At 36.6% G+C, this 23,845-nt stretch overlaps 1 protein-coding gene and 1 long non-coding RNA gene across 2 annotated transcripts; one reads left to right on the top strand and one right to left on the bottom strand.

Annotated features, from left to right (window-relative positions):
- Positions 1 to 281: 281 nt before the first annotated feature.
- LOC100246571 (elongation factor 1-gamma) lies at positions 282 to 11,474 on the bottom strand. The gene is made up of 8 exons (XM_002278720.5): positions 11,328 to 11,474; positions 11,188 to 11,245; positions 10,085 to 10,234; positions 9,930 to 9,990; positions 9,797 to 9,849; positions 9,217 to 9,318; positions 8,569 to 9,088; positions 282 to 949 (listed from the first exon to the last, which is right to left on the bottom strand). The coding sequence occupies exons 2-8, from the start codon at positions 11,194 to 11,196 to the stop codon at positions 570 to 572; spliced, it is 1,275 nt and encodes a 424-aa protein (XP_002278756.2). The 5' UTR covers positions 11,197 to 11,245; positions 11,328 to 11,474; the 3' UTR covers positions 282 to 569.
- Positions 11,475 to 20,855: 9,381 nt separating this feature from the next.
- LOC109121678 (uncharacterized) lies at positions 20,856 to 22,298 on the top strand. Its single transcript, XR_002028907.2, has 2 exons — positions 20,856 to 21,619; positions 22,019 to 22,298. It is a non-coding gene; the product is annotated as an uncharacterized LOC109121678 (long non-coding RNA).
- Positions 22,299 to 23,845: the final 1,547 nt, after the last annotated feature.

Genomic DNA, 23,845 nt, shown 5'->3' on the forward strand with positions numbered 1-23,845 from the left:
AATCAAACTTTTACAATACCAAAATTATTCCTCTAAAAAATTACTACTTTGTCTTCGTTTTAAAGCTGAAGCAACCTAGAAGGGGCTTAAACAACTTCCCACTATGAGATAAAAGGGTAGTAGCCCAACAAAAAGGCTCAAAGACCACACCAAGTGAAGAAACAGACAAAAGCTCTTCCCATTTCAGATTATCCTGTGGAGCCACTGCCTCACCCCATCTCAAGATCATCACCGAGTCCCTTCAACATTTTCTCGAGAATCTTAGGGTTAGTTAGATCCACTAGAGTCAATATTTCAATATCATTGAAGCTATGAATACTCGCAAGCAAAAGTCCAGTGAGGAAAATTTTAAATTAAAAGCTTGAACACATACATTTTTCTCATGACTCTCGAGACCAAAAAAGCATAACATCATACCAAGCTATGGAAGTAAACTAAGACTAGTAGTAATGAAACAAAAAGACAGATCAATCGGTTTTGAAACACAAAACTAGGAATAGAGAGGAAGAGAAAAAATTGATGATCCTTTTTTAACCAGATCGCTTTAGTTGGGATGGTGTATTATCTCATCACTTGAAGCACTTGGCATCCAGTAGTGCCTCTCCCTCAAATGGCTCCTGGTCTTCAATCATCTGGTTGACACGCTCCTTCTGAGCTTCATCACTGAGGTCAACCTTCTTCCACTCGTATAGCTCCATGTCATAGCATTCATCAATTACAAATTGAGGAATTTCTTGCCCCCTGAAGAGCCACAGCCCCTTCACCTTGAATGGTGCCTCAGATCCCACTATCAGCATCTTCCCAAATGCATATTTACGAGCCAAATCCATACGTTGTAGGAAACCAGTCACCTTGTTCAAAGTCACAAATGAGACAGTATTCTCATCATTGTACTTGTAATCGCAGAACCAGAGAGAGTAGCCCTCAGGATCATACATGTCCCAAAATCCTGCCATAAAAAGAGAACGAGGATGAAGAAAACAGCATATGGAACATGCAAAACTGAATACCCTACATCAAAACATTCAAATTGTGAATGAACTTCAGGCTAGTACAATTGGATGACTGCATCCAGAATATGAGAGCTTCTTATGCCACAATGAAAGATGATCAAAACCAGAATGGTATAATTCAGTTGATGATAAAAGAAATACATATGTTTGTATTACATGACTGCACCCAGATGGGTACATTATGTGGACTCTTAAGTCTTGATGTTTCTGTGAGTACTAGTATGATATTATTTTTCTATGAAAATGAAGTGCAATCACTACATCAAAACAAAAACAGCAACTGGCATGTGGTTATGACACTTTTAGTTGATAGCAGGGATCCTTATATGAGTAACAAATACAGGATTCAACTAATATTAATATCCTCACTAGTGGATTCTTGTTTGTGTTTTACCAATTTACAACTTAAAATTCATTAAGATCAAAGCCCCACAACACTAAATCCCAGAAAACCAACTGCTAGATATCTTAATATTTTATATTTTTTAAATTCTTAAAAAATAGTTGAATTTAAATATATTGTGTTAGCTTCCTTCCTCTTATGTATCTGTGTGAATTGATTTTCAAGGATCTTTCCTATATAAAGAAAACCGAGAATGAGCACATGATATCACTCCCTCAGGTTCTGCATTGCTAGAATTTGAGATATTTCTCAATCAGTTTCTTTGTTACATGGGCATTTAAAATGAGTTACATTCCCATACAGCATTGGCTGTCATCTATAGAGACTTCATTTCAATTTAGGGTAAAGAAGGACCAGCCCATGTCCTGAGAGATGGAGGTCAGACATTAAACTCCAAGACACATCCTCTCATAGACACAAATCCATCTAGCACACATCACACCCCCATCAAAGAAGTCATTCGAAATTATTCTTATAAAAGACTAATTTATCCGAAAGCAAAGAGGATAACAAAAGCCAAGAAAAAAATAGCACCAGGAGGGGTATTCCATGCTAACATGGAAAGAAAAAGAAATAAAAAGAACACACACCTAAATGTTAATTAAGCTCCCTTAAATATGAAGTAAATGTTGTGAGTTTTTTTTTTGATTGGCAAACACACAAAGAAGCATAAATTAGCAAGGAGCCCCAAAAACAGGCCCAAAAGCATACAGGGAGTATACAAGAGGCGCCCGAGGGCACAAAAAGAAGCAGAAATACAATACCAGCCCTCACCTAGCACCTAGCCAATCAAAAAAACCGAGTAAAGAGAGAGAACCTTCATTTACAACTGGTTTAGACCACACCCAAAGATTACAAACAAAAGTATTTTTCAACCTATTCAACGATAGCTCCTCATTGTCAAAGGCAATCCTATTTCTTTCCTTCCACACCGCCCAAAAGATACACGAAGGGGCAGCCTTCCACACCTTTATGCGCTTCTTGCCCATATTAAATCCACTCCACCCACTAAGGGTATCTCTAACCGAATAAGGCAGGACCCAAGAAACACCAAAAAGAGTAAATAATAATTCCCATAACACTCTAGCCTTGGAGCACTGAATAAGAATATGATCAATAGATTCTTCTTCCTCACAGCAAAGAAAGCATCTGTTGGCTAAACACCGACCCCTCTTTTTGAATTGATCCAAAGTTAACACCTTACCCCAAAAAGCTTCCCAAGCAAAGAAACCCACCTTAGTAGGCACACAAGGATTCCATATAATATTGATAGGGAATTGAACACCTCTTCTTGAATCTAAAATGCTATAAAGAGATTTAACTGAGAAAATCCCATCCTTTGTCTCTTTCCACAACCAACAATCTTCCGCAAGAGGATTAAGCCTCCTCCCCCGAATTATCACAAGTAATCTCTCCACCTCCTCCACCTCCCAATCATTAAAGGGCCTAGAGAATCTTGGACTCCAAACCCCTTCACCTCCAGAATGGTCCCACATCTCCTCTATCCAAGCCTCTTTATAAGATGCAAAGGCATACAAAGAAGGGAATGAATTACAGAGAGTGGAGTTCCCACACCAATTATCTTTCCAAAATTTCACCCTTCTACCATTCCCCACAGAGAAACCCACCCTGTTTTGCAAAAGAGCACCTTCCTTCCTTATATCCTTCCAAAAACCAACTCCAAAGCCCTCCCTGACCTCTTTAGAGTACCACCCCCCATCTTCCTCCCCGAACTTCCTACTAATGACACGCCTCCATAGATTATCCCTTTCATTCGCAAAGCGCCAATTCCATTTACAAAGAAGGGCCCTATTGAGAATAGACAAACGTCTAACTCCCAAACCACCCTTACTCTTATCCAAACACACTGTATCCCATTTTACTAGATGAGGCTTATTCTTCAAAGCTCCTCCTCCCCATAAAAAATCCCTTTGAATTCTTTCCAATCTTAAACTAACCGCTCTAGGAATTCGAAGTAACGACATCAAATATATAGGCATACTTGACAAGGTACTTCGGATAAGGGTCATTCTCCCGCCTTTAGAGATAAATTGCCTTTTCCACACGGCAAGCCTTTTCCGGAACCTTTCTTCCACTCCATCCCAAACGGCCACGGACTTATGATTCGCCCCCAAAGGGATCCCCAAGTAAGAAGTTGGCAGCCTACCCACTTTACAACCAACCTCAAGAGCCAACAACTCCAGATTCTCCACTCTCCCAACCGGCAAGATTTCGCTCTTATCCAAATTGATTCTCAATCCTGATAAGGCTTCAAACCACATCAACAGCCAGCTCAAATAAGCCATCTCATCTTGGGATGAATCACAAAAAACTAGAGTATCGTCGGCGAACAGCAAATGAGAAACCAACGCCCCATCGCCTCTTCTTCCTTTTATCCTGCATCCTGAAAGGAAACCCCCTCTCACAGCCCTATGAATAAGCCTACTAAAAGCCTCCATCCCAATCACAAAAAGATAAGGAGAAAGAGGATCTCCCTGACGCAAACCCCTTGAACTATTGAAGAAACCCTCTGGGGTACCATTGATTAACACCGAAAAAGTTGCTGTGGAAATACACCAAGATATCCAACCAGTCCACCTCTCCCCAAATCCCATTCTTTGCAAAACCGACAACAAGAAATTCCAGTTTAGATGGTCGTAAGCCTTTTCTATATCCAACTTACACAACACCCCGCTCTCCTTATTTTTCAGCATTGAGTCAATTGCCTCATTGGCAATTAGGGCTGCATCAAGAATTTGTCTACCTTCAACGAATGCATTTTGAGTTGAAGACACCACCTTTCCCATGACCTTTTTGAGTCTGTTAGCTAACACTTTCGCCAACAGTTTATACAACCCCCCTACCAAACTTATTGGTCTAAAATCCCTTAGATCCTCCGCACCCGCCTTTTTAGGGATAAGGACCAGAAAAGTTGAATTAAGGCTCCTTACGAATCTGCCACGCTCATGGAATTCCTTAAAGAAGCCCATAACCTCTACTTTCACAAACTCCCAACTAAATTGCCAAAAGCTGAGAGAGAAGCCGTCTGGGTCAGGAGCCTTGTCTCCATTCATATCTGATAAAGCAGAAAAGACCTCGTCCTCTGTAAACACCTCCTCCAACCTGGCTGCCTCCTCACCATCAATCCTATTAAAAGCCAAACCATCCATAGATGGGTGCCATTCACCAGGATCAGTCAAAAGATTCTTAAATGCTCCAACCACCCCTCCCTTAATTTCCTGCTCCTCTGTTAACCAAGTTCCATTCACCTTAATCTTAGACAAGCAATTTTTCCTTCTATGAGAATTGGCCATCTTATGAAAAAAACCAGTATTTTTGTCTCCCTCCTTCAACCACACCTCTCTTGATTTTTGCCTCCAAGAAATTTCCTCCAAGAGAACCCATTTTTCAAAGTTCTCTTTTGCCTCCTTTCTAGCCTCCAGCTCCTCCATGGATAAAACACGGCCCTTCTCCTGAATATCCCAGAAATCCACTTTATCCAAAGCCAACTTCTTATTCACTCCCACCTTTCCAAAAACCTCTTTGTTCCAAGATTTTAGGATGACTTTCAGTGCCTTCAATTTCTCAGCAAGGATGAAACTGAAGGAACCACTGAATCTTAAACCTTGCCACCACCCGCCAAGCAAATCCTTAAATCCCTCCTCCTGAAGCCACATATTTTCAAACCTAAAGGGGACAGGCCCCCTCCTCACCCCTCCCCCGTCCAAGAGGATGGGAAAATGATCCGACACTGGCCTGGACAGTGTACTCTGCACCACCCCGTTAAAGTAGCTCTCCCAGTCCTCTGTCACCAGAAAGCGATCAATTCTTGACATAGTTTGGCTGTTCAAACCTCCACTCCATGTAAACGGCCCCCCCTGAAGGGGGAGGTCCCTCAACTCCAGCTCATCAATCACCTCCGAGAATCTTCTCATTGAAGAAGACACTCTGCCTCCTCTTCTTCTCTCATTCGGAAACCTGATCATATTAAAGTCACCTCCAATACACCATGGGTCATTCCATAGCCCACGGATGGCCCCTAATTCTTCCCAAAATTCTTCTCTGTATCTTTTCAGCGTAGGGCCATACACACCTGAGAAAGTCCATCTGAAACCATCTTCCACATTCTTAAAACGACAGGAAATGGAAAAGAGTCCCACTTCCAGTCCCATTAGCTCTAGCACCCTGTTATCCCAGAATACTACCACCCCTCCAGCTGCTCCCCTAGCATCCAAAGCTCCCCACTCCAGAAATCTCCCCACCCCTAGGCTCCGAACCACCCCTAATGACATCTCAGTCATTTTAGTCTCCTGAAGGCAGACTAAATCCACATTTTGGGATCTAATTAAGGCTTTAATTAGTTTCCTCTTATTTCTGTCATTCACCCCACGAACATTCCATGATAGAATTTTTAATTTCATTTAATACACAAAGCTCTGTCCCCTCCTCTTCTGACCGACCCTTTCTTTCTGCTCTCACCATCATAATTAATTGAACATTCTAGCTTTTTTACCTCCCGATCAAACCTAGTCAATCCTAGAGTTCCCTTTTTCTTGCCTTGGTCTCTTCTGGATTTCAGTTTTAGCAGTAACTGTAGGATTTCCCCCTCAACTCCTTCAGTCGAGAACCCCAATGCCTTACTGAATTTCACCAAACTACATTCATCCCACTTATTCCCGAGATCCATTCTTTCTTGCATCACCTCAACAACATCTGACATATTAATGCCCTTAGACTTTTCTTTCCCCGGGTCCATCATCCACGGGCTGCCATCTTTCATCACTGCACACAACGGAGTTTGATACCCAACACCACCAACAACATTCTCGTCTAATCCCGAAGTGCCCCTCACCACCAAAGCCCTCTCGCACCCAGAAGAAGAAGAAGAAGAAATGAAATCCCGAACCCCCCCAACCTCCTCAATATTTGACTCATACCTGGATGCCTCGGCTGCTAAAGCGTCGTCGGTTAACCGTGCCCTCGACACCATTGAAGAATCCTCAGAAGCCCTCTGATCCCCTCCGTGACAACAGGCGACCCCCTCGTCGTCTCTAACACCAGCCCGCGAATCCTCCTCTGTAGCCCTAGCTCCCATTTCCACTTCGTCAGTGAGAGAGAAAGCCCTAATACCTTTTAACCCCTCTTTCGCGGGCCCACAGCCCATCTCAGCCAAACTTGCCCAGCCCACTAAGGAACCCTTGATATAAAAAGGCTTCTCCTCACAGCCCATCTGCCATCCTTTTAATATAATGGGCTTTGCTTCCTCCGGCCCAAACAACTGGGCTTCCTCACGTTCTGGACTGCACTTCATTACCCCATGCCAGCTTCTAAACTGGGCCTCCCCATTATCAGGCCCAACCTTAATGGCGGCAGGCCCCAACCCAACACCACCCCTTATGACCCCTTTACCTGCTCCCTGACCCCTATTCACTAGCCTATCCTCTCCATACGTCTCCTCCACACCAGGCCCCCTTGCAGCTGGCTCCATAGAGAAGACTGTAGCTCCTTTCGAGGAGCTTCCACAGGGCGGCTCACTCTGAATTCCCATCTGCTCCACCAGCTGCGCCTCCTTCTCCAACACGTTTCCTCTGCATACGTCACCTAACCCACTCCCTTCCTCATCTTCAGTCTCTGTATCACCTTTCCGGCACCCGCTTCCCGCCGGCATCACCTGAGAATACCAGGGCTGGACTTCCCACCACAGCTGGATTGAATAACATCCTGATCCCTCCACCAGCTGAACTGAGGAAGGGAAATCCCTTCCTTTCACCCTCACCAACAATCTAGCCCATTGAAGATTAGCCATAGAAAACGTTTCTTCATCCACATTAATCAGACCACCACAGCCATCCCCAATCAATTTAAATACCTCTCAACTCCATAGATGAAGGGGAAGGCCCACCACTCTCACCCAAGCCTCTTTAACCATGACTTTATTACCCAAGCAACCCACCTCCGGATGCCATTTTTCCAGAATTAATTCATTGTCTTTCACCCTTCTCTTCCCTCTCGACAAGACACGCTCAGCCTCACTTGAACATTCAAACACAAAGAGCAAACACCCTCCTCCCAAAACATCTATGTTCAAATTACCTTTTAGGAGCCAAGCTTGACCCGCCCAATGCTTCAGAAAATCCAGCTCTAGTGATAGATTCACACCATTTTCCCACCTGCCCACTAAACATCGATCCAATAGCTCAACTCTTTCTGGCTTCACCCTCCTTCCCACCTCCAACCAAACCTTATCTCCTATTTTACCCACTCTTGATTTTGTTACATCCGCATAGGTCCTTGTTTCTAGTTCCAATTCCTTCTTCTGCACCTCTCTAAACAGTGGAATCTTTAAGCTTCCAATGGGAACTACTCCCACCTCTCTCAGCTTCTCTGCCAAAATATTCCACCCGTCTGACAGCCCCTTCCCTTCTGGGAAGATTAAGCAAAAGCGTTTTGCCTCTACATCACGGACCGAGCAAAAGATAAATCTTCCCGCCTCATTTAACCGTTTCTCCAGCCTGTAACTCCTACCCTCCTCCTCCCAAGCATGGGCCCAGCCTTTATCCTCTCCGCCTCTGCAACAAAACTCAACTCCGGCCAGCAACCTACCTAGACTAACGTCCCCAAATCTGATCCAAGATGTTATACCTTTGCTTCTCTCCCAAATGCACCCTCTCAGTTTATCACCTGACTCATTAATCAAAATCTCAAAGGATTTTGACTCCACAACAAACCGAACTCTTCCACCCCTAGGAACTGCCTTCATGGTCTAAGCCGGATTTTGACTCATTAATCAGTTGTGAGTTTAGTCCCCAACTTAAGGATAACCCAAACTTTCAACAAAGTGGATTAAATGCATCTGTGTTGCATTCAATGCATGCCCATGAGCACACAAGTATTATGCAGTAGGGTTATTGATACTGGGCATTATATAGATGCCATATTCAAACTACAGAAATCCAATGTATCAGCATCTTCAGTGGAACATTCTTGAAGGGAAAGTCAAATGCTGGATAATCATACCGGTATTGGCCAAAAAGACACTTCAACCACAACCTAAACAAAAACTAACAAGACATCCATATGTAGAAAGCAAAAAGGGATATGCGCAGATTTTTGTGTGTGCAGCATAAATAAAACAAAGAAAAAAGGAAATACCTTTGATAGCAACCTCACGGAAGTTGGTCTTGGTGTTTGAATAAAGCCTCTTCCAGTCATCCAATACCATCTTACTTGGAGGCAACAGATCAAGAGGGTTCTTTGGCTTTGGCTTGGGTGCCTCTTCCTCCTCAGCAGCCTCTGCCACTTTAGGCTTTACTGGTTCTTTTTTGGCCTCCTTTTTGGCCTCTTTTTTTGGCTCATCCTTGTGCTTAGGTTCTTTTGGTTGTGAAGGCTTCTTTGCTGACTGAACAGGTGGAACAGATTCTGCCTGTTTCACCTCACCCAATATCTTGCGGAAATTTGGCTGATTAACCATGGTCCAGAAATATCTCTCAACATGTGGGAACTCCGAGGTAAAGCTCTTTGTCATGACCCGGCTAAATCCCATAACCAAGTTGCATGTCATAATAATATCAGCCAATGTCACAGAGTGTCCCACCAGGTAAGTGTTTGAAGCAAGATGAGTGTTCAAGGCACCTAACGCTCTCTTCAATGCAGAAATTGCAGCTTCCTCAGCCTTTGTTCAAAATACGAGAACATAAAGGAAACACAAGTGAGTTATTGCCAATCATTAGAACAAAAGAGAAAAGAAAAAAAAGAAATAAGTACAAATAAATAAATGAACAAAGTGGCAGTTTGACCAACCGGAGGAAGGTATACAGCAAAACCAATTCTTGGGATGAACCAACGCAAAATATTGGCGTCAATCTCCAATGATCCAAAATCAATCCATTGCTCAATATGAGCCTGCCAAAACCAATTATACAAGGTAGCATCATAAGAAACTCTATTTTGGTGGAAAACATATCAAAATTTTTCTTGAGGATACTAGCATTATAAATTGAAACAACAAACCAGTATAATAGACAAACATTTTTGCCCTATTTGATCCATGAGAAAATGCAGAGGACAAGGGAAACGAAAATTTTTAATCTTCAATTTTTCATTATTGAGGATATAGGAAAAACAAAAACAGAAACAAAAAAAAAAAAAAAAAAAACCAAAAACAAAAAAAAACAAAAATAAAAAATAAAAGGCAAAAATCCCAACTCAACTGAAGCTTATAGAGCTATAGACCATGGTATAGGCACAACTTCTATATTTTTAGAAAAACAGGATAACATGAAATATAAAATTCAAAAGCTATCTCCTTTCTTTTCCTCAGTTTCTTGGCAATTAAACAAAGTGTAAACCACATATATAAGTTAAATCCCAGATGCCTTACATATTCAATCAAGGTGGAGCCATAAAGAGGATTGTCAGCCTTCAATCGAGTAACTGCACCAAGAAATAAAAGACTAAGCTATGAGCTTTCATCACAAGCTAGAGAAGATCAGAAGCAGAATGCAAAATCTCACCATAGCGCGCAATGGCATTGCTCTCAAATACAGGTCCATCAGGTGTTTCCAAGACAGGAACCTGCATAACAATAGGCTTGTTCCAGTTATCCAGACCTTCTCCACTTCATAACTTGAAGGCAAAAAAAATACATCTTTTTGCATATGATACATACCTTTCCAATAGGGTTCATCTTGAGAAATTCAGGACTTTTATTTGATACACCCATCTCAAAATTCTTGACAAGCTCAACTTTGACACCGCTGTACTCAGCAGCAATGAGTGCCTTGAAGGCATTTTTATTCGTGTTCCCAGCATGCAAAACCTACAAGCAGATTAAATCATCATGTTACTAAAGGAAAATCGCCTCATCTTCGAGAATCACCACCTCAATTTCATGATTAATACTGACATTAGTAATAATAACATTATTCCTAGACATTGAATCATTTAGGAAGAACATCCCTATAAATTATATTAATAATAAAATTATATTTAAGCAAGAATAAATTGAAGGATATGACTGAATTATTACCCAATTTAGTAGATAAACCATACAAACAATTTGCCTAATCATATAGCTCTTGAATCCTTTGATTTTGCATACCACATATGAAGTTTATTAAAAAATAACCCCCTACCACCCAATGACTTAGATCGAAATTGAAAACCCTCAGACCAGGTAATGCAAGAAACTCTATGAAGTACATGAAAGAGAGATGTTATGATAATACCAACTGCTATTAGCTAGTTTATGCAACTTCAAATCAAATGAAGGTGCAGCGTAAAATAATGCTACTGTGTCGCATCCAACTTGTCAGGATTGAAGCTATAATAACATGGACTCCCGTAGAAGTTTTGGGTGCTAATGCGTGTCATTTAGACGCCAGATTATATGACAAATCCCAGCCAAATAATCTAATTTCCCTTTCCTCGCCGTGATCCCTTATGCCAAATTGACAATATGTCCAACCTGAGCTTAATTTCAAGTAGACTCAGATTAATTTTCCAAACATGAAAAAAGAGTTCAGATTGATTGCGGGAAAATCAAGAAAAACAAACCATACCAAAGTTTTGAATTTCATAATTTCCATGAAATAAGTTCGCTAAATTGTGCCCAATACAACTACATCCAGGTCAAATCTTTTATCTTTACAAATTTTCAGTAATTGGGTGCATCCCATTTTTCCCGATCAAACTATTTCACCATGCCTCCCTCACAATTTTCACAGGAACCAAACAGAAACTAGATAAAACCAAGATCTGAAAACAACTCACCAGAGCCATTGCTGATCAAAGAAGCACTTCACTTCACCTTACTTCAGTTTTCCAAGATCTGATCATATGAAGCAACAATATTGAGGTTAAAATGCGCCAAAAACCCTAGCCAATCGGAGACGAGAGAAGAGTAGACTTACCAGCAGCGGCCAGAGCAAGAGAGAGAAGGAAGACTGAAGTGTTTGCTACTTAGAGGTTTAGGGTTTGTAGGGTGACGATTTTAGGGTTTCCAAAACCTGGTGTCAATTGACGGTTCTACCCTCAACTTGTCCCCTATGTCACATTATTCTTTTATAATTTTTCTTATTTTGAGTTTTTTAATATTAATATTAAAAATGGAATATTGGGTCAAATTCTTTTTATGTGCCAAATAAAAAAAACAAATATTTTGGACGAAACCTCAAATTAAATTTAAGCAAAGGGAAATTATTAACACATCTTCCTAAACTTTCTCTATCGGATAAGTGGATGGTCAATTTTTGAAAATTTAAATATTGAGAAGGCGAAAAATGGTATTATGCAATTATATAGCAAATATAGTAGAAGAACAATTTGTATATAAAATAAAGAGAGTATGGAAGAGAAATTATAAATATTAATTTTGATAGTGGTTTGGTGCAACCCGATTTATATCCACTCTCCTCAAATTCTTAATTGAGTGAGGGTTTCACTAGCAAAACTTACAACCCAAACCTTCAAACTCTATCATTGAATTATGGTTTCAATCAATCATCTTAAACTTATGACTTTAAGCACCCTCCTCGATTATGACTCCAAAGACCTTTTATAATAAGACTTTTCAAAACAAAGTATCTAAACTATTCCCTTTAAACTATGGTTCCAAAGCATCCTCACAAGACATAAAAATGAAGAAAGGATTCTTGACTTACAATATTTCTTCAAATGGAATACAAAAAAACTAGGGTTGAATAGTGCATTAAAAAGGTATGCAAGTTTGAAAGTAAGTGTCACTCCCTCAAAGCTCAAATAATATGAAAAAATGATTTAAATCTTTTTCCTTGCGAGTACAAAATGTTTGAAACATTTAAATAAGAGCTAAAAATGCAAACTAGCCATTAGACATAGTTTGAGATTATCTAATCGATTAACCAATCAAACCAAGTACTAGCCATTGGGTGGTAATATGTGCAAAAAGTGACCTTTAGGTAAAAGAAGCTCAAGTAGTCGAACAACCAACTCAATCGATTGAGACAAGTTTCTACTAGTTAATTTTTTTTTTTGAACCGATCAACTGCTTAATTTAATCGATCGACCTATTAGTTCAACGGATGAACTTATTGGTTTAACTAGTCGACTAATTAGTTAGCCATAAAAAAAATAGAAAAAGTGAGAAAGTGATGCACAAATTGTTGGGATTAAGTTCTAAAAAGCATAACATGATGTAACAGATTGAAATTTATTTATAAAATTATTTATCTAAATTTCTTGGTTTCCCTTTTATTACCCCATATGGATTAATTGGTTACATGAGCATACACACTCACATCATTTTCATTATGCATGACTTGGGTGCATTAGGAGTTGTATAGACCATCCAATAAAGTAATGAACAGTCCACAGTCAATTCATGGATTTGGGCAATCCATCTAAAACTATAATGCATTACATCATAATTGGAGGGATAATTTGTCGTAATCATCAAAATGGTTTTCTCATTGTGAGTGCACTAGTGTATATGATGCACACTAAACAAAACATACGGTAAATTATGATGTAAGGTTGTCAATTGTCATGATTCACCAATCTACAATACCACATGGACTTTCAACCTTTAGAAGGTATTGAGTTTGTACCAAAATCAATAAAAGACTTTGACTTATAAGTGAAACCCTAAAGTGGTCATATATTGAATTAAGTCATTATTGATAAAAGTTGGTGATAACAGATATTCTCAATAGAGACACTATGATTTTTATTTCATGACATTGAGATAATGTGTCTCGTTAGGTGATCCAAAGAATATATGAATTAGAAAACTATGGTCATAGTAATTCCTTTAGTGAAATTTTGACATATGTTCCTCAGGTATAAAGTATGTCAATTAATCACATAATAAGGAGGATATATAACTCAAAGATTGAAAAGGTAATCTTGATAGTTAATAACACTACCTTATTATATTACGAACACTAATTCGTAAGGAGTGTGTATGCAGTAGATAGTAGAGCACGATATGAGTTATACTTGTTGTAGTTTCATAAGATATTAGAATATATTTAATTCTTTTTAGTGAAGTGTTGAATCAACTTTTGAATTAGATTCTAAGGGAGCAAGTATTTTCCTATGGGTCCAAATGATCCCTACTCGAGCTCCTATTTTACGCAAACACATTTATTTTGAGGGATTTGAGTTTCTGGTTCATAAGTGTGCATAAGGGCATTTTGGTAAAAATGTAAGGTTGCATTAGATCTTATCAATTGCTTTTCTAGTATAAATTAATTAATTGATTGGAACCCATAAGGACTACTTAATTAATTAGAACCCAATTGGGTTAGATTAGGTGACCCAAACCTAATTTGGGATAAGTCACTTAAGCCCATAGAAAGCCTTATATAACAGGGTTAGGGTTTCAGATTTGTCTGTAATCTTCTAAAAAAAAGCCTTTAGAGAGAAAAGTTCACATTTTTCTTGTGCCTAGCTACGTATGAGGAGAGATTAGTTGGAAGACTAGTAGATAGACAAGATCTACAACATCTTCTACGGATTTAGATTCTTCTTCAACAATTTCTATGGACTGCAATTGATTTGAAAACATCCAAATCTAAATATGAGTTGCTTATTCTCTAATTTTGTTAATCTAAATGGTTTTTGAAGTCATGTTTCCACTTAAATTGCTTTCTAGAGAAGCCTAGGGTAGATTGCATGCTCCTTATACAATCCAAGGATAGGAAACAAAGTAATTCGAAGTTCCCATCACAAATGACATTTAAGGCTTAAATTGTTTTAGTATGAAACTTATGATTAACAAACCTTTTTTAATGAAATCGCATGTCAACACATGAGGTTTTATAATTGAAACAATCAATATAAATTTTTATAAAAATTATTCAAAGATGCATAAATGAACTCTATAATTTTTGCAACTTTTACATCTTTAATAAGAAATCTTTAGAGAAACCCAACTAGATAACTCTTTGTTATTTTGAAAACTTGTTTAACTATGAATAATATTAAAAAGGTGATTTTCATTTAGAATTTTTTTTATCCAATTTATAAAAGAATAAAACTGATTTAGGCTTTAGGTGCTTAAAAAAAATGTAATGCAACGTGAACCTGGTGCACCAACAACCTTATAAAAAGATCCTATCGAAAGGTCTTGATTGGTCCCATAATTTTTAAAAGCTCAAGACGCAAAGTGCTCTTGGAGCCTAAGGAGCAAGGCGCACCTAAGGCGTGAGCTTTAGTAAAGTGAGACACACCTTATTTTACATATATAATTTTCTATTTTTCCTTTCTTCTTCTTCTTCTTCTTCTTCTTCTTCTTCTTCTTCTTCTTCTTCTTCTTCTTCTTCTTCTTCTTCTTCTTCTTCTTCAGTTTAGGCTTTCTTCTTCTTCGGTTTAGGCTCACACGTGAATGAGAGAGAAAGAGAGATTGAGTAGATAGGTTTTTTTTTTTTTTTGGTTTTGTTACCTTCAAAATGCAGCATTTTGGCTTCGATTCTTTTTTTAAAAAAGCAACCCAAAACGCTGCATTTTGAAGGCAACAAAACCAAAAAAAAACCCTAATCCTGCCTCTGTAACTCACTTGCAGTGGAGAAGGAGAGAGAAGAAGAATAAAAAGAAGAAAATGCACCTTTGAGGGCTTCATGTTTGGTTGAAAGTGAGCGCATTGTGCACCTAATCAACACTTCCTTCTATGGGCAACGCCTTGGGTCAAGCAAGGCATCACAGCATGGTGTCATGACGCCTTGAGCCTAGGTGCGCTTTAGGTGTGCCTTTCACAACTATGATTGATCTTCTATTTGAAATCCACTTCTTTTTAATTATTCTTTGACTTGATTTGTGCTTGTGACTATTACTTTAAAATCATATTGCCTAAATACACTTAGAATAAGTTATTAGTTCCAAATTTTATTTTGTTATCATCAAAACCAAAATATACCAAACTTTCATTTCACATGGTTGAAGAAAATCTTCATATTATGGAGGAACCTAATCTTAGGTTAAAGTACTAGGAAGTGGACATAAGCAATTATCGAATCACTATAAATGCATCGTTTGCATCTCTCAATCCTTATTTATTTATTTATTTTTACTTCAATACTTGTCATTTGTCTCATAAATTGCTAAATTTTGTGGAAAAAAAAAGGAAGAACTCCTAATGCATTTCATTTTGGATGTAAACCATAGGATTGCTTAGTTTGTCTTCATAACATTTTGTTTCTATTTTTTATATTATAAAAATCGAGATGATTTTGTTGTAACTTTTCATATGTTTTTATCCTTATTTTTTTTTAACATTTACCAAATTGTCATTCCTTTTCTATGATGCATGGCAAGGCGAATTCTTACGGTTATTCTTCTCTTTTCTTGGTTTTTTTTTTTTTACATTTTTCTCATTTTGTTGATGCACGATAAATGTTAAAGACATTATATACGATATAATAAAAGTTTTTTTTTAAAAAATATAACCATTATCAGTGGAAGGGATGGTAGATAACCCATATTTTTTACATCATTTATGAAGAAATTAAAGTCTATTTTCCTTGGCCAATCCCAATCAATCTAACAAACAATAAAAAAAGAAAGAAAAAAAAAACTTAGTTCAATCAATCATAATTATAGAAGAATAGAGAGGAAACTACAAAAACTCACTCAAAATTAAAGATGGAAAAAATCAAGGATCTCCCATATGAAAACCATGATTAGAGATTTGGTTTAGGGTTTCAAATTTCAATAACTTTTTTCCTTGCATTTTATAAGGAACCAAACAGGAAAAAAAAAATGTCGAAAATGAAAAGCCAAAAAAATAAGGGGTTTTCCATATGAAAAACATGATTAGGGATTAGTTTTGAGGTTGAAAATTTCAACAACTTTTCTCCCCACATTTTTTAGGGAACCAAATAGAAAAAACAGAAGTGGAAATATTCCCACTTAATGGAAAATTACCTAATAACAATAGGGTTTGGGAAGATAAGGGCATGACCCATGTGGGTCATCAACGAGTTTTGGAGGATAAGGATGTTAGTTGTTGGCTATCAACGTTGGAAACTCTGACAAGTGAAGAGGAGGATAAGCTTGTCTATCAAGGTTGGAAATGTCTGCAAGTGAAAGAGAGAGAATGTGTCTTACAAGAGGAATGCCCAACAAATCTTGTATTTTTTTTTTAAAAAAAATCAATAGTAACTAATATAATCATACCTAACAATTTTTTTATTATTTAATAAATAAGTACACATAATTTCTCCTAAAATTTCAAAGAAAAAAAAAAGAAAGAAACTATTAATTAAATAGAATTCGTTATTTAACATAATAATCTTATTCATATGAGATTTCTACTTCATATCAAATTAAAATAAAAGAAAAAAATTATATTTGAATTAATCAAAATAAATAACAAAGTTATTTAATTATTATAAGACTTTATTTCAATTCTAAGCAAAGTTAAATATTAATAAGAATAAAGGTAGAAAATGAATAAATAAATTAGTAATTTATTGTAAGAATTAATTTTCATTTAGATATAGATAATATATCATTAAATTATGATATTAAATATTGCTTCCCTTAAAAAAGATGAATAAAATTGAGATCCATCTAATATTTGATATATTCTTTTTAAACAACCAATTAATGTAATTTACATGATACCTTATCTTCTCTCTAACAAAATAAATATGATTTTAACTAAAATATATTCAAACACAATTATAAAATAGACGAAATATTTTTTTTTATAATTTTTATCAAATAATTAAAATCAAATTTCGATATAGAAAAAATACACTATTACCCACCAATTCACATGAGTTGCATGTACATCAAGCCTACTTGTGTTATAATGAGGTTATAATAAGTGATCGAACCATTTAATTTTGTGAAGAAAATGATGAAGGTGGAGGGTTGGAATACTTCTAGGAACTAGGAAGTATCATCCACCCCTTTGAGGTGGAAAAGCTTTTTGAATTCCCTTTTATTTTGTTAATTATACTATCACATCAAATTAAAAATAATAATAATAATTTTGGATGTTTAATAATAGCTTAACATTCACTCCCCTACCAATAAAATGTCTTTAATTAATCTATCTACTACTTGGTCATTTTATCTCATAGCATTAATATTTGTTGAAAACTTTGTTAGTTATTATTAGCTAAAAAAAAATTAAATTAGAAAATTGAAAACAAGTAAAAACTTTCTAAAGTTGCTTTTTCCTTATTTATAACCTTTCTTCTCCTTCCTAAATTCCTTCTTTCAATTTTGGATTTTATAATTTCTAAATAAATATTTTTTTGTAATTTTATTTATTTTGGTATTCATATTTTCCTAATAAATATTTTCAAGTTAGCCTTAAGTATATATATATAAAATGAGCGATTTTCAAATGAGGTAGGTTTGAATATATTTAGAACATACACTTTTGTAAAAGTCAACAATTATATTAGGAATTTTTGAAGTCAACAACCATACTAAGGATTCTAAGGGTCTGTTTGGAAGTAATTTTAAGAAAATAAAAAAGATTTCTTAATATTTAAATGATTAGTAGTATTCAAATGATGTAGGTTTGAATATTTTTAGGACATACACTTTTGTAAATATCATTGACTATATTAGGACTTTTAAAAACCCATTTGGAAGTGATTTTTAAAGAGTTAGAAGATTTTTCTAATGTTTAAAAGTAATTTCTTATAAAAATTAGGTGTTTGATAAAGTTTTAAAAATCTAAAAAATCACTTTAAGTATAAGAATGGTAGGTTTTAGTGAGATAGAAGATGAGACAAGGGTAAGTGAGTGGATTGAGTTTAGAGTAGGGAGAGCAAGTAGCAATGATGCAATGATCCCTTATCGGGGATGGAGCACCAAAGAGCACTTGAAAGAGACCTTGGAGATGTGCTTAGGAATCCTAGATAAAGAGCCATCTTAATCATCCTTTTTTTCTTCTTTTACAAATGAACCTTTGGTCTTTTTTATATAAAGGCCTAGGATGAATCTTGTACTCTTATCAACCAATTTTTACACCAATATCATTATGTTTGCAGTGCAACATGACATTAGATGGTCATGGTCTTGTAGTGGCATTATGTCCCCCTCCTCCCAAATCAATTGAAATATGTTTGGTATAGGCATGATTGTATCCCAGTTCAACAAACCTCCAATTTCAACCATCAAACCAAAATCCTAAATGGTGGGAAGGTCAACTCACCATTAAGATGCACCAAGTCCATATAGGACTTCCCAAGCCCTACTCCTGACTCGAGTAGGTGCAATAGATTAGGGTACCATGCTCTAAATGGGACATCCACGTGAGAGTGTGGAGACTAATAGTAGAAGTCATGAGTTGATATAAACTTGGACAAGACATCTCTCACCTTTTATGGAATGAGAGGGTGTATGTCAACACCACCCATATGAACGGTAAGGTAGATACCATCTTTTGAGTAAGACAAAATCAACTTTGCATGAGATATCTAGTTGATATTACTTCGTAGAGCTTTAGGTTAACAATCTCGTTAAACCATCTCTATGAACTTAAAAGGGGGTAAATCCTCTACTCTCAATTCTCACTTAAAAAGTACCTTCACAAGTTGAAGGTGATTGTGCACTCCTAACTCCCACAACATCCGTCAAAGGCAAACATCCACTAAAATAAGAGTTGTCACTTGTGTTAAATGTGTCTTCCAACCTAACACAAGGCATGTCAGTATGCACATGCAATGACATGACACTTGTAAACATGTGAATGGAGAGTCATTTGATACATGACACATTATCGGTGATCTAACATGTGATGAGAACATATAGGTCCACATGGAGTGTGTGCATTAGAACATCAACAAAGTGGTTTCTAAATAATCACTTAGTAGGTGACCGATAAAAAAAATATATATATATATATTATATAATATACTACCAAAAATACTATTAAAGCACCTTTATTTTTTATATTTAAATATCATATAAGAAGACATTTCTAATGAAAATACTACTAATAAAAGCATTATAGAATAAAATTGCTTTAACTAGTATTACTTTGAAATGGGATCTAGGAGATGGTAAATTTTATGAGAAACCTCACCTCATATCATAAGAATTTCCCTTCTATAAATTTTTCAGATTGGTAGGTGACCTGACAGCAGCATTGCTATCATGTACAGAGATTATACAAACCATTATTTAAGAACTGTAGACAAGCTTAAGGCACACACCAAGTTGGGGCTTCATCAACAGCAAAATTTGGCACACAAGACACAAAAATTTAAATTTAATTTATTCTTTATTTTTTATTTTTTTAAAAAGACATTCAAACATTGACTGCATATCATTTTATAATGTCATCATACTGTTTCTTGAATGTTGTTAGTTTTATAAGCTTTGTTTTTGTGGATTAGATAAAATATATTTAAATATTTATTATATTGTAAATTTTCAAACAATAGGACAATTATTTTGAAGGAGTTAAAGATCCTATGGAAAACTATTTTTTGTTAAGATATTTTCAGAAAACATGTTTCCGTTGTTTTTAATTGTTTTTTAAAAGTTATTTTAATAAATAATTATACAGATATGATTAAAAATAAAATATTATATATAAAAATTATTTTTTAAATATATTTAAAAATATTAAAAATAGATTAAAACCATTTTAAGTTCTTTAAAAGGCTTTTATTTTATGAAACATTTTATAACAATTCTCAAAATCTGTTTTTAGTTACTCAATAAGGCTAAATCTCTAGGAGAATTAATGGTACACATTGATTTTCAAATTTCCAGGTGTAATTTTTTAATCTTGCTTTAAAAAAAAAAATTCTTTTCACATGATCCAAAAATACTACTTCTTTTTTTTTTTTACAATTATTTTGAACATCACTCTATTCCTACCACACATATAAAAGATTTACTTTTTCCAAAAACTCAACAAAAAAATGCATGGCCTGGGAAAGGTCAAGAATTAATAAAAAAAATGGGACCTATTCTAGACGTAGGACTGTACTTGAATGGCTTTCTGCTTATGCCTATTTCAGAAGGAGTAGTGGGCTATAGAGGATTCCCCACCAGTTTCAGCCTCTTAGTCCTTGTAGGTAGGTAGACATCCTTGGCGATTAGCTAAGTACACTTGAACAAAAACATCATGTGATTCTCTCTTTCTCATGCACCACTGCTGACTCTGTCTGCCATTCTCACTGCTAGCAACTTAAACCTTTCCACCTCTTCTGCTCATCTACAGCCAGTCAAAATTATTCACCAGGGTGAAATGAATATCAAATTGACACAACTTTCTTGGGTGAGTTTTCACTTTTCTACAAGAAGACACTGTATCAAGAGGGTACAGCTCTAAAAGACAACAACAAAAATCCCAGATAGGATACAGTCTGCAAAATCTTTTGGCTCTGATTTTGATCATCTACATTGTCCCTTAAAAATCCCTAGGAGTTTTCTCTACCACTAACTTTGGGAGGAAAGGAATGGTTACCAGTAAGCTTGTGGTGTTATCCTAACACTAGGTAAAAAAATTCCTCCACTCCTCAATCACAAGTGTGATGAAGTACAATTTCTAAAATCCATCCCCAAATTTACATCTGCTTCCCAACATAATAATTCATTATGCATGATGAAATCTAGAAAGCCACTTTGCAAGCTATGGGAATAGATCTAGGAGAAGAAAAGAAGAAAATACAGCGTGCAGCAACTACAAATTGAGTGAGAGAATGAGCCAAAGGGTGTGACAAGAGAACAACAAGGATGGCATAATAACGTCCAGGTCCTTATTGAAGATGACAAGACATGGATTATTGCATGAACCATGAGCGGTTTTGTTTGGCATGGAACACACATGTGAACCCGTTTGTTCTGTTTTACTTGCCCCCAAACAGAAGCCAAAGGAGAGATAGAAGGGTGTAGGGACAGAATCTTCCTGGGTCTCTCTCATTTTATATTGACATCAGAATCATAGGCACGGGCTGAGACATGTTTTCCCAACTCGTCGATCAATAATTCACTCTCCCTCTTCCATTCTCATCCATTTATTAGCCCTTCACCCTCCTTTTCTTTCCCCACAACATATTGCTTTCATTTTATCTATATGATAATGAAATTTTCACATATTCTTTTGTTCTGTGTCCTTGCAACTGCTTCCTATGTCTTCTACCAACATTTTTCTATTGCTTCTTTGAATTTTCTTCCAGGAAGGAGACACGTGAGAGAATTGAGCATGTCATTCTCCAACCCAAAGCATGAATACCAGAAGATCCAGGTAGCTCATTCTCTAACCCTCCCCACATCCCAATTATCACTTCTTCAAATCACTACCCTCTAGGCCTTTTTTGGCCATTTTTTTTACTTACAAACCATTGTTTGCAAAGAAAAGCGGGGGGGAAAGGAAAGACAAAAGCTTTTGAATCTCACATTTTATGTTGTTTCAGTTTCCTCCCAAAAGGAAGAATGAGAAAACCTAACTCAACCCAGTGATATAACTGTATGAGCCTCTACTCTAAAGGTTTTTTTTGCCTGAGATGTAAAAAGTGAGAGGTTTAAGATTCAAAGTTTCAAGTGCTTCTCTTTTCCTACCTTTCCTCAGCAACAGACCTGAGCTTGACCTGTTATTGAACTCATAATTTGAGAACTCCTGAGTCTTGTTGTCTGATAAATGCAGGATGTTGATGAAGAAATGAAGAGATCTACAATGCAAGAAGATTCCATTGCTGTACAACACAGAAGCAGCAGTGAGAATTCAGAAGAGAATGTTTACCACATCGATTATCATGGAGTCAAGACTCATCCAACTCCAACTCCCAAACACCCCCAACCTTAGAACCTCACAAGCTTTCCCTATGGAAGCATTTATTCATGCATGTCCTGTATTCCTAATCAATAGATACAACAATGTACTAGCATATATAATAATATTTCGGATGGAAATATTTTGCTTCAAATTGTTCTGCATATGCGTTTGATATCTTTTTTATTGGTTTCATGAGACATATGGTCTCACATAATGGTGTGGATGAAGAGAAACCTACAAATGAAGCTTTAAAAACATTTAGGTCCCCACTTTTATTTGAGGGAAGGGAATACCTTAGAGAACTGAACCTTTGCTTCAGCACTTGCTGCCCTTTCGGAGTTGCAGCCTTGGGTGACTCATGGCAGGTCTCATCACGCTGAATACAACCGGTTGTATCCTGCCCACAAAGACTGCCTACCTGAAAAGACAGAAAAATGAAGAATGATATAAAATAAAGAGGTAATCCAAGACAACGATCTTCACATCTATTGTCCTTTACAGTGCTGTGAAAGCATCCCATTCATATATTGCTTTCTGGTCTTCTTGTACTTCTCAAGCACCATCCCATAGCTGTCTATTACATGCTCAAATACCACCTCACAACAGAATTTTGACTTAATGTGCATGAAAGCAACTTTTGCCTTGTCTTTGTGTTGATTAAATATAGAGCACGAATTTTCAAATCCTACTGAAGGAATGTCCCCACATTGTTCTTCAATCATTTCTCCCTCCCAATTGAGAAGCTGGAGCCATCTCATCAGTTGAAAGGGCTTTTTCTGAATGACAGCTTTTACCAACCTGAGAGCTTCCAAGAACCCTGAATCACAATAAATCTTATCAATTAAATTGCTAAAAATGGTTTTCTGGTTCAAATCAAGCCAGCATTTGGAATCTGATGGGGAGGTAATTGCGGCCTTGCAGCAACCAAGCCAGACATAACACTCAGAATTTCAGACAAAGGATCAACATAAGAGTAAAGGATCAACATAAGAGTAGGGGATTGGTGTCAAGTTCTGGTTCCAACAATGGAGTGAAACATGAGCAAATCCCTCCCACCCATGTTTCAAAATATAACATTCCTATATGAGAAATTAAGAACGCTAAAATGGTAAAGGTTTTCAAATTCATCAGTGTTTTAAATTTCAACAAACAGAGAAGTCTAGACATTTCATTTGATTTCAGATTTCAACTGACTTCTTTCACTTACACTCTGGTATTTCACTAAAATTGCAATATACTGTCAGATTATAAAGCCTGAATTAGCTTTATTGTGTTTCCGCTCAGGATGCCGGGGGTTGAGCTTAAAGGGGGCAATACCCCTGGGGAATTTTTTTTTTTTTATGTAATGAATGACGAGTTTTCCCATATTATCTATTTAACTCTTTTATGTTTTAGTGCTTTGTTTTTCAGAGAGAGTGGCCGCAATTGAGAGGTGGTTTTTTTATTTTTTAGAGCTTCACCATTATAACACTTCTTGTTCTTTTGATGAGTGAATTCTTGAGCGTTCATTCCGTGGACGTTGTGCATATGTGTGTGCACGGTTTGGTTAACAAATACTGCAATATCATGTTCTAAACTCGACCAGGCTTGAAATTGACACCAAAATCAGAATGTATGGCCCTCTTTTTAAACATAAATGCATCTACTATTAGGATATTAACAAACTTTATCATTACTCATAAATAACTTCACCTTTAT

Source organism: Vitis vinifera, chromosome 18 (genome assembly GCF_030704535.1).
Source record: "Vitis vinifera cultivar Pinot Noir 40024 chromosome 18, ASM3070453v1".
Classification (NCBI taxonomy): Eukaryota; Viridiplantae; Streptophyta; class Magnoliopsida; order Vitales; family Vitaceae; genus Vitis; species Vitis vinifera.

What these genes read in the sequence shown, in the direction of transcription:
- LOC100246571 (XM_002278720.5), bottom strand. An exon ending in CAATGCCATTGCGCGCTATG is followed by an intron (nt 9,850 to 9,929) that starts GTGAGATTTTGC and finishes TTCTTGGTGCAG; the next exon opens with TTACTCGATTGAAGGCTGAC. An exon ending in CCGTGAGGTTGCTATCAAAG is followed by an intron (nt 950 to 8,568) that starts GTATTTCCTTTT and finishes TTTTTATGGCAG; the next exon opens with GATTTTGGGACATGTATGAT.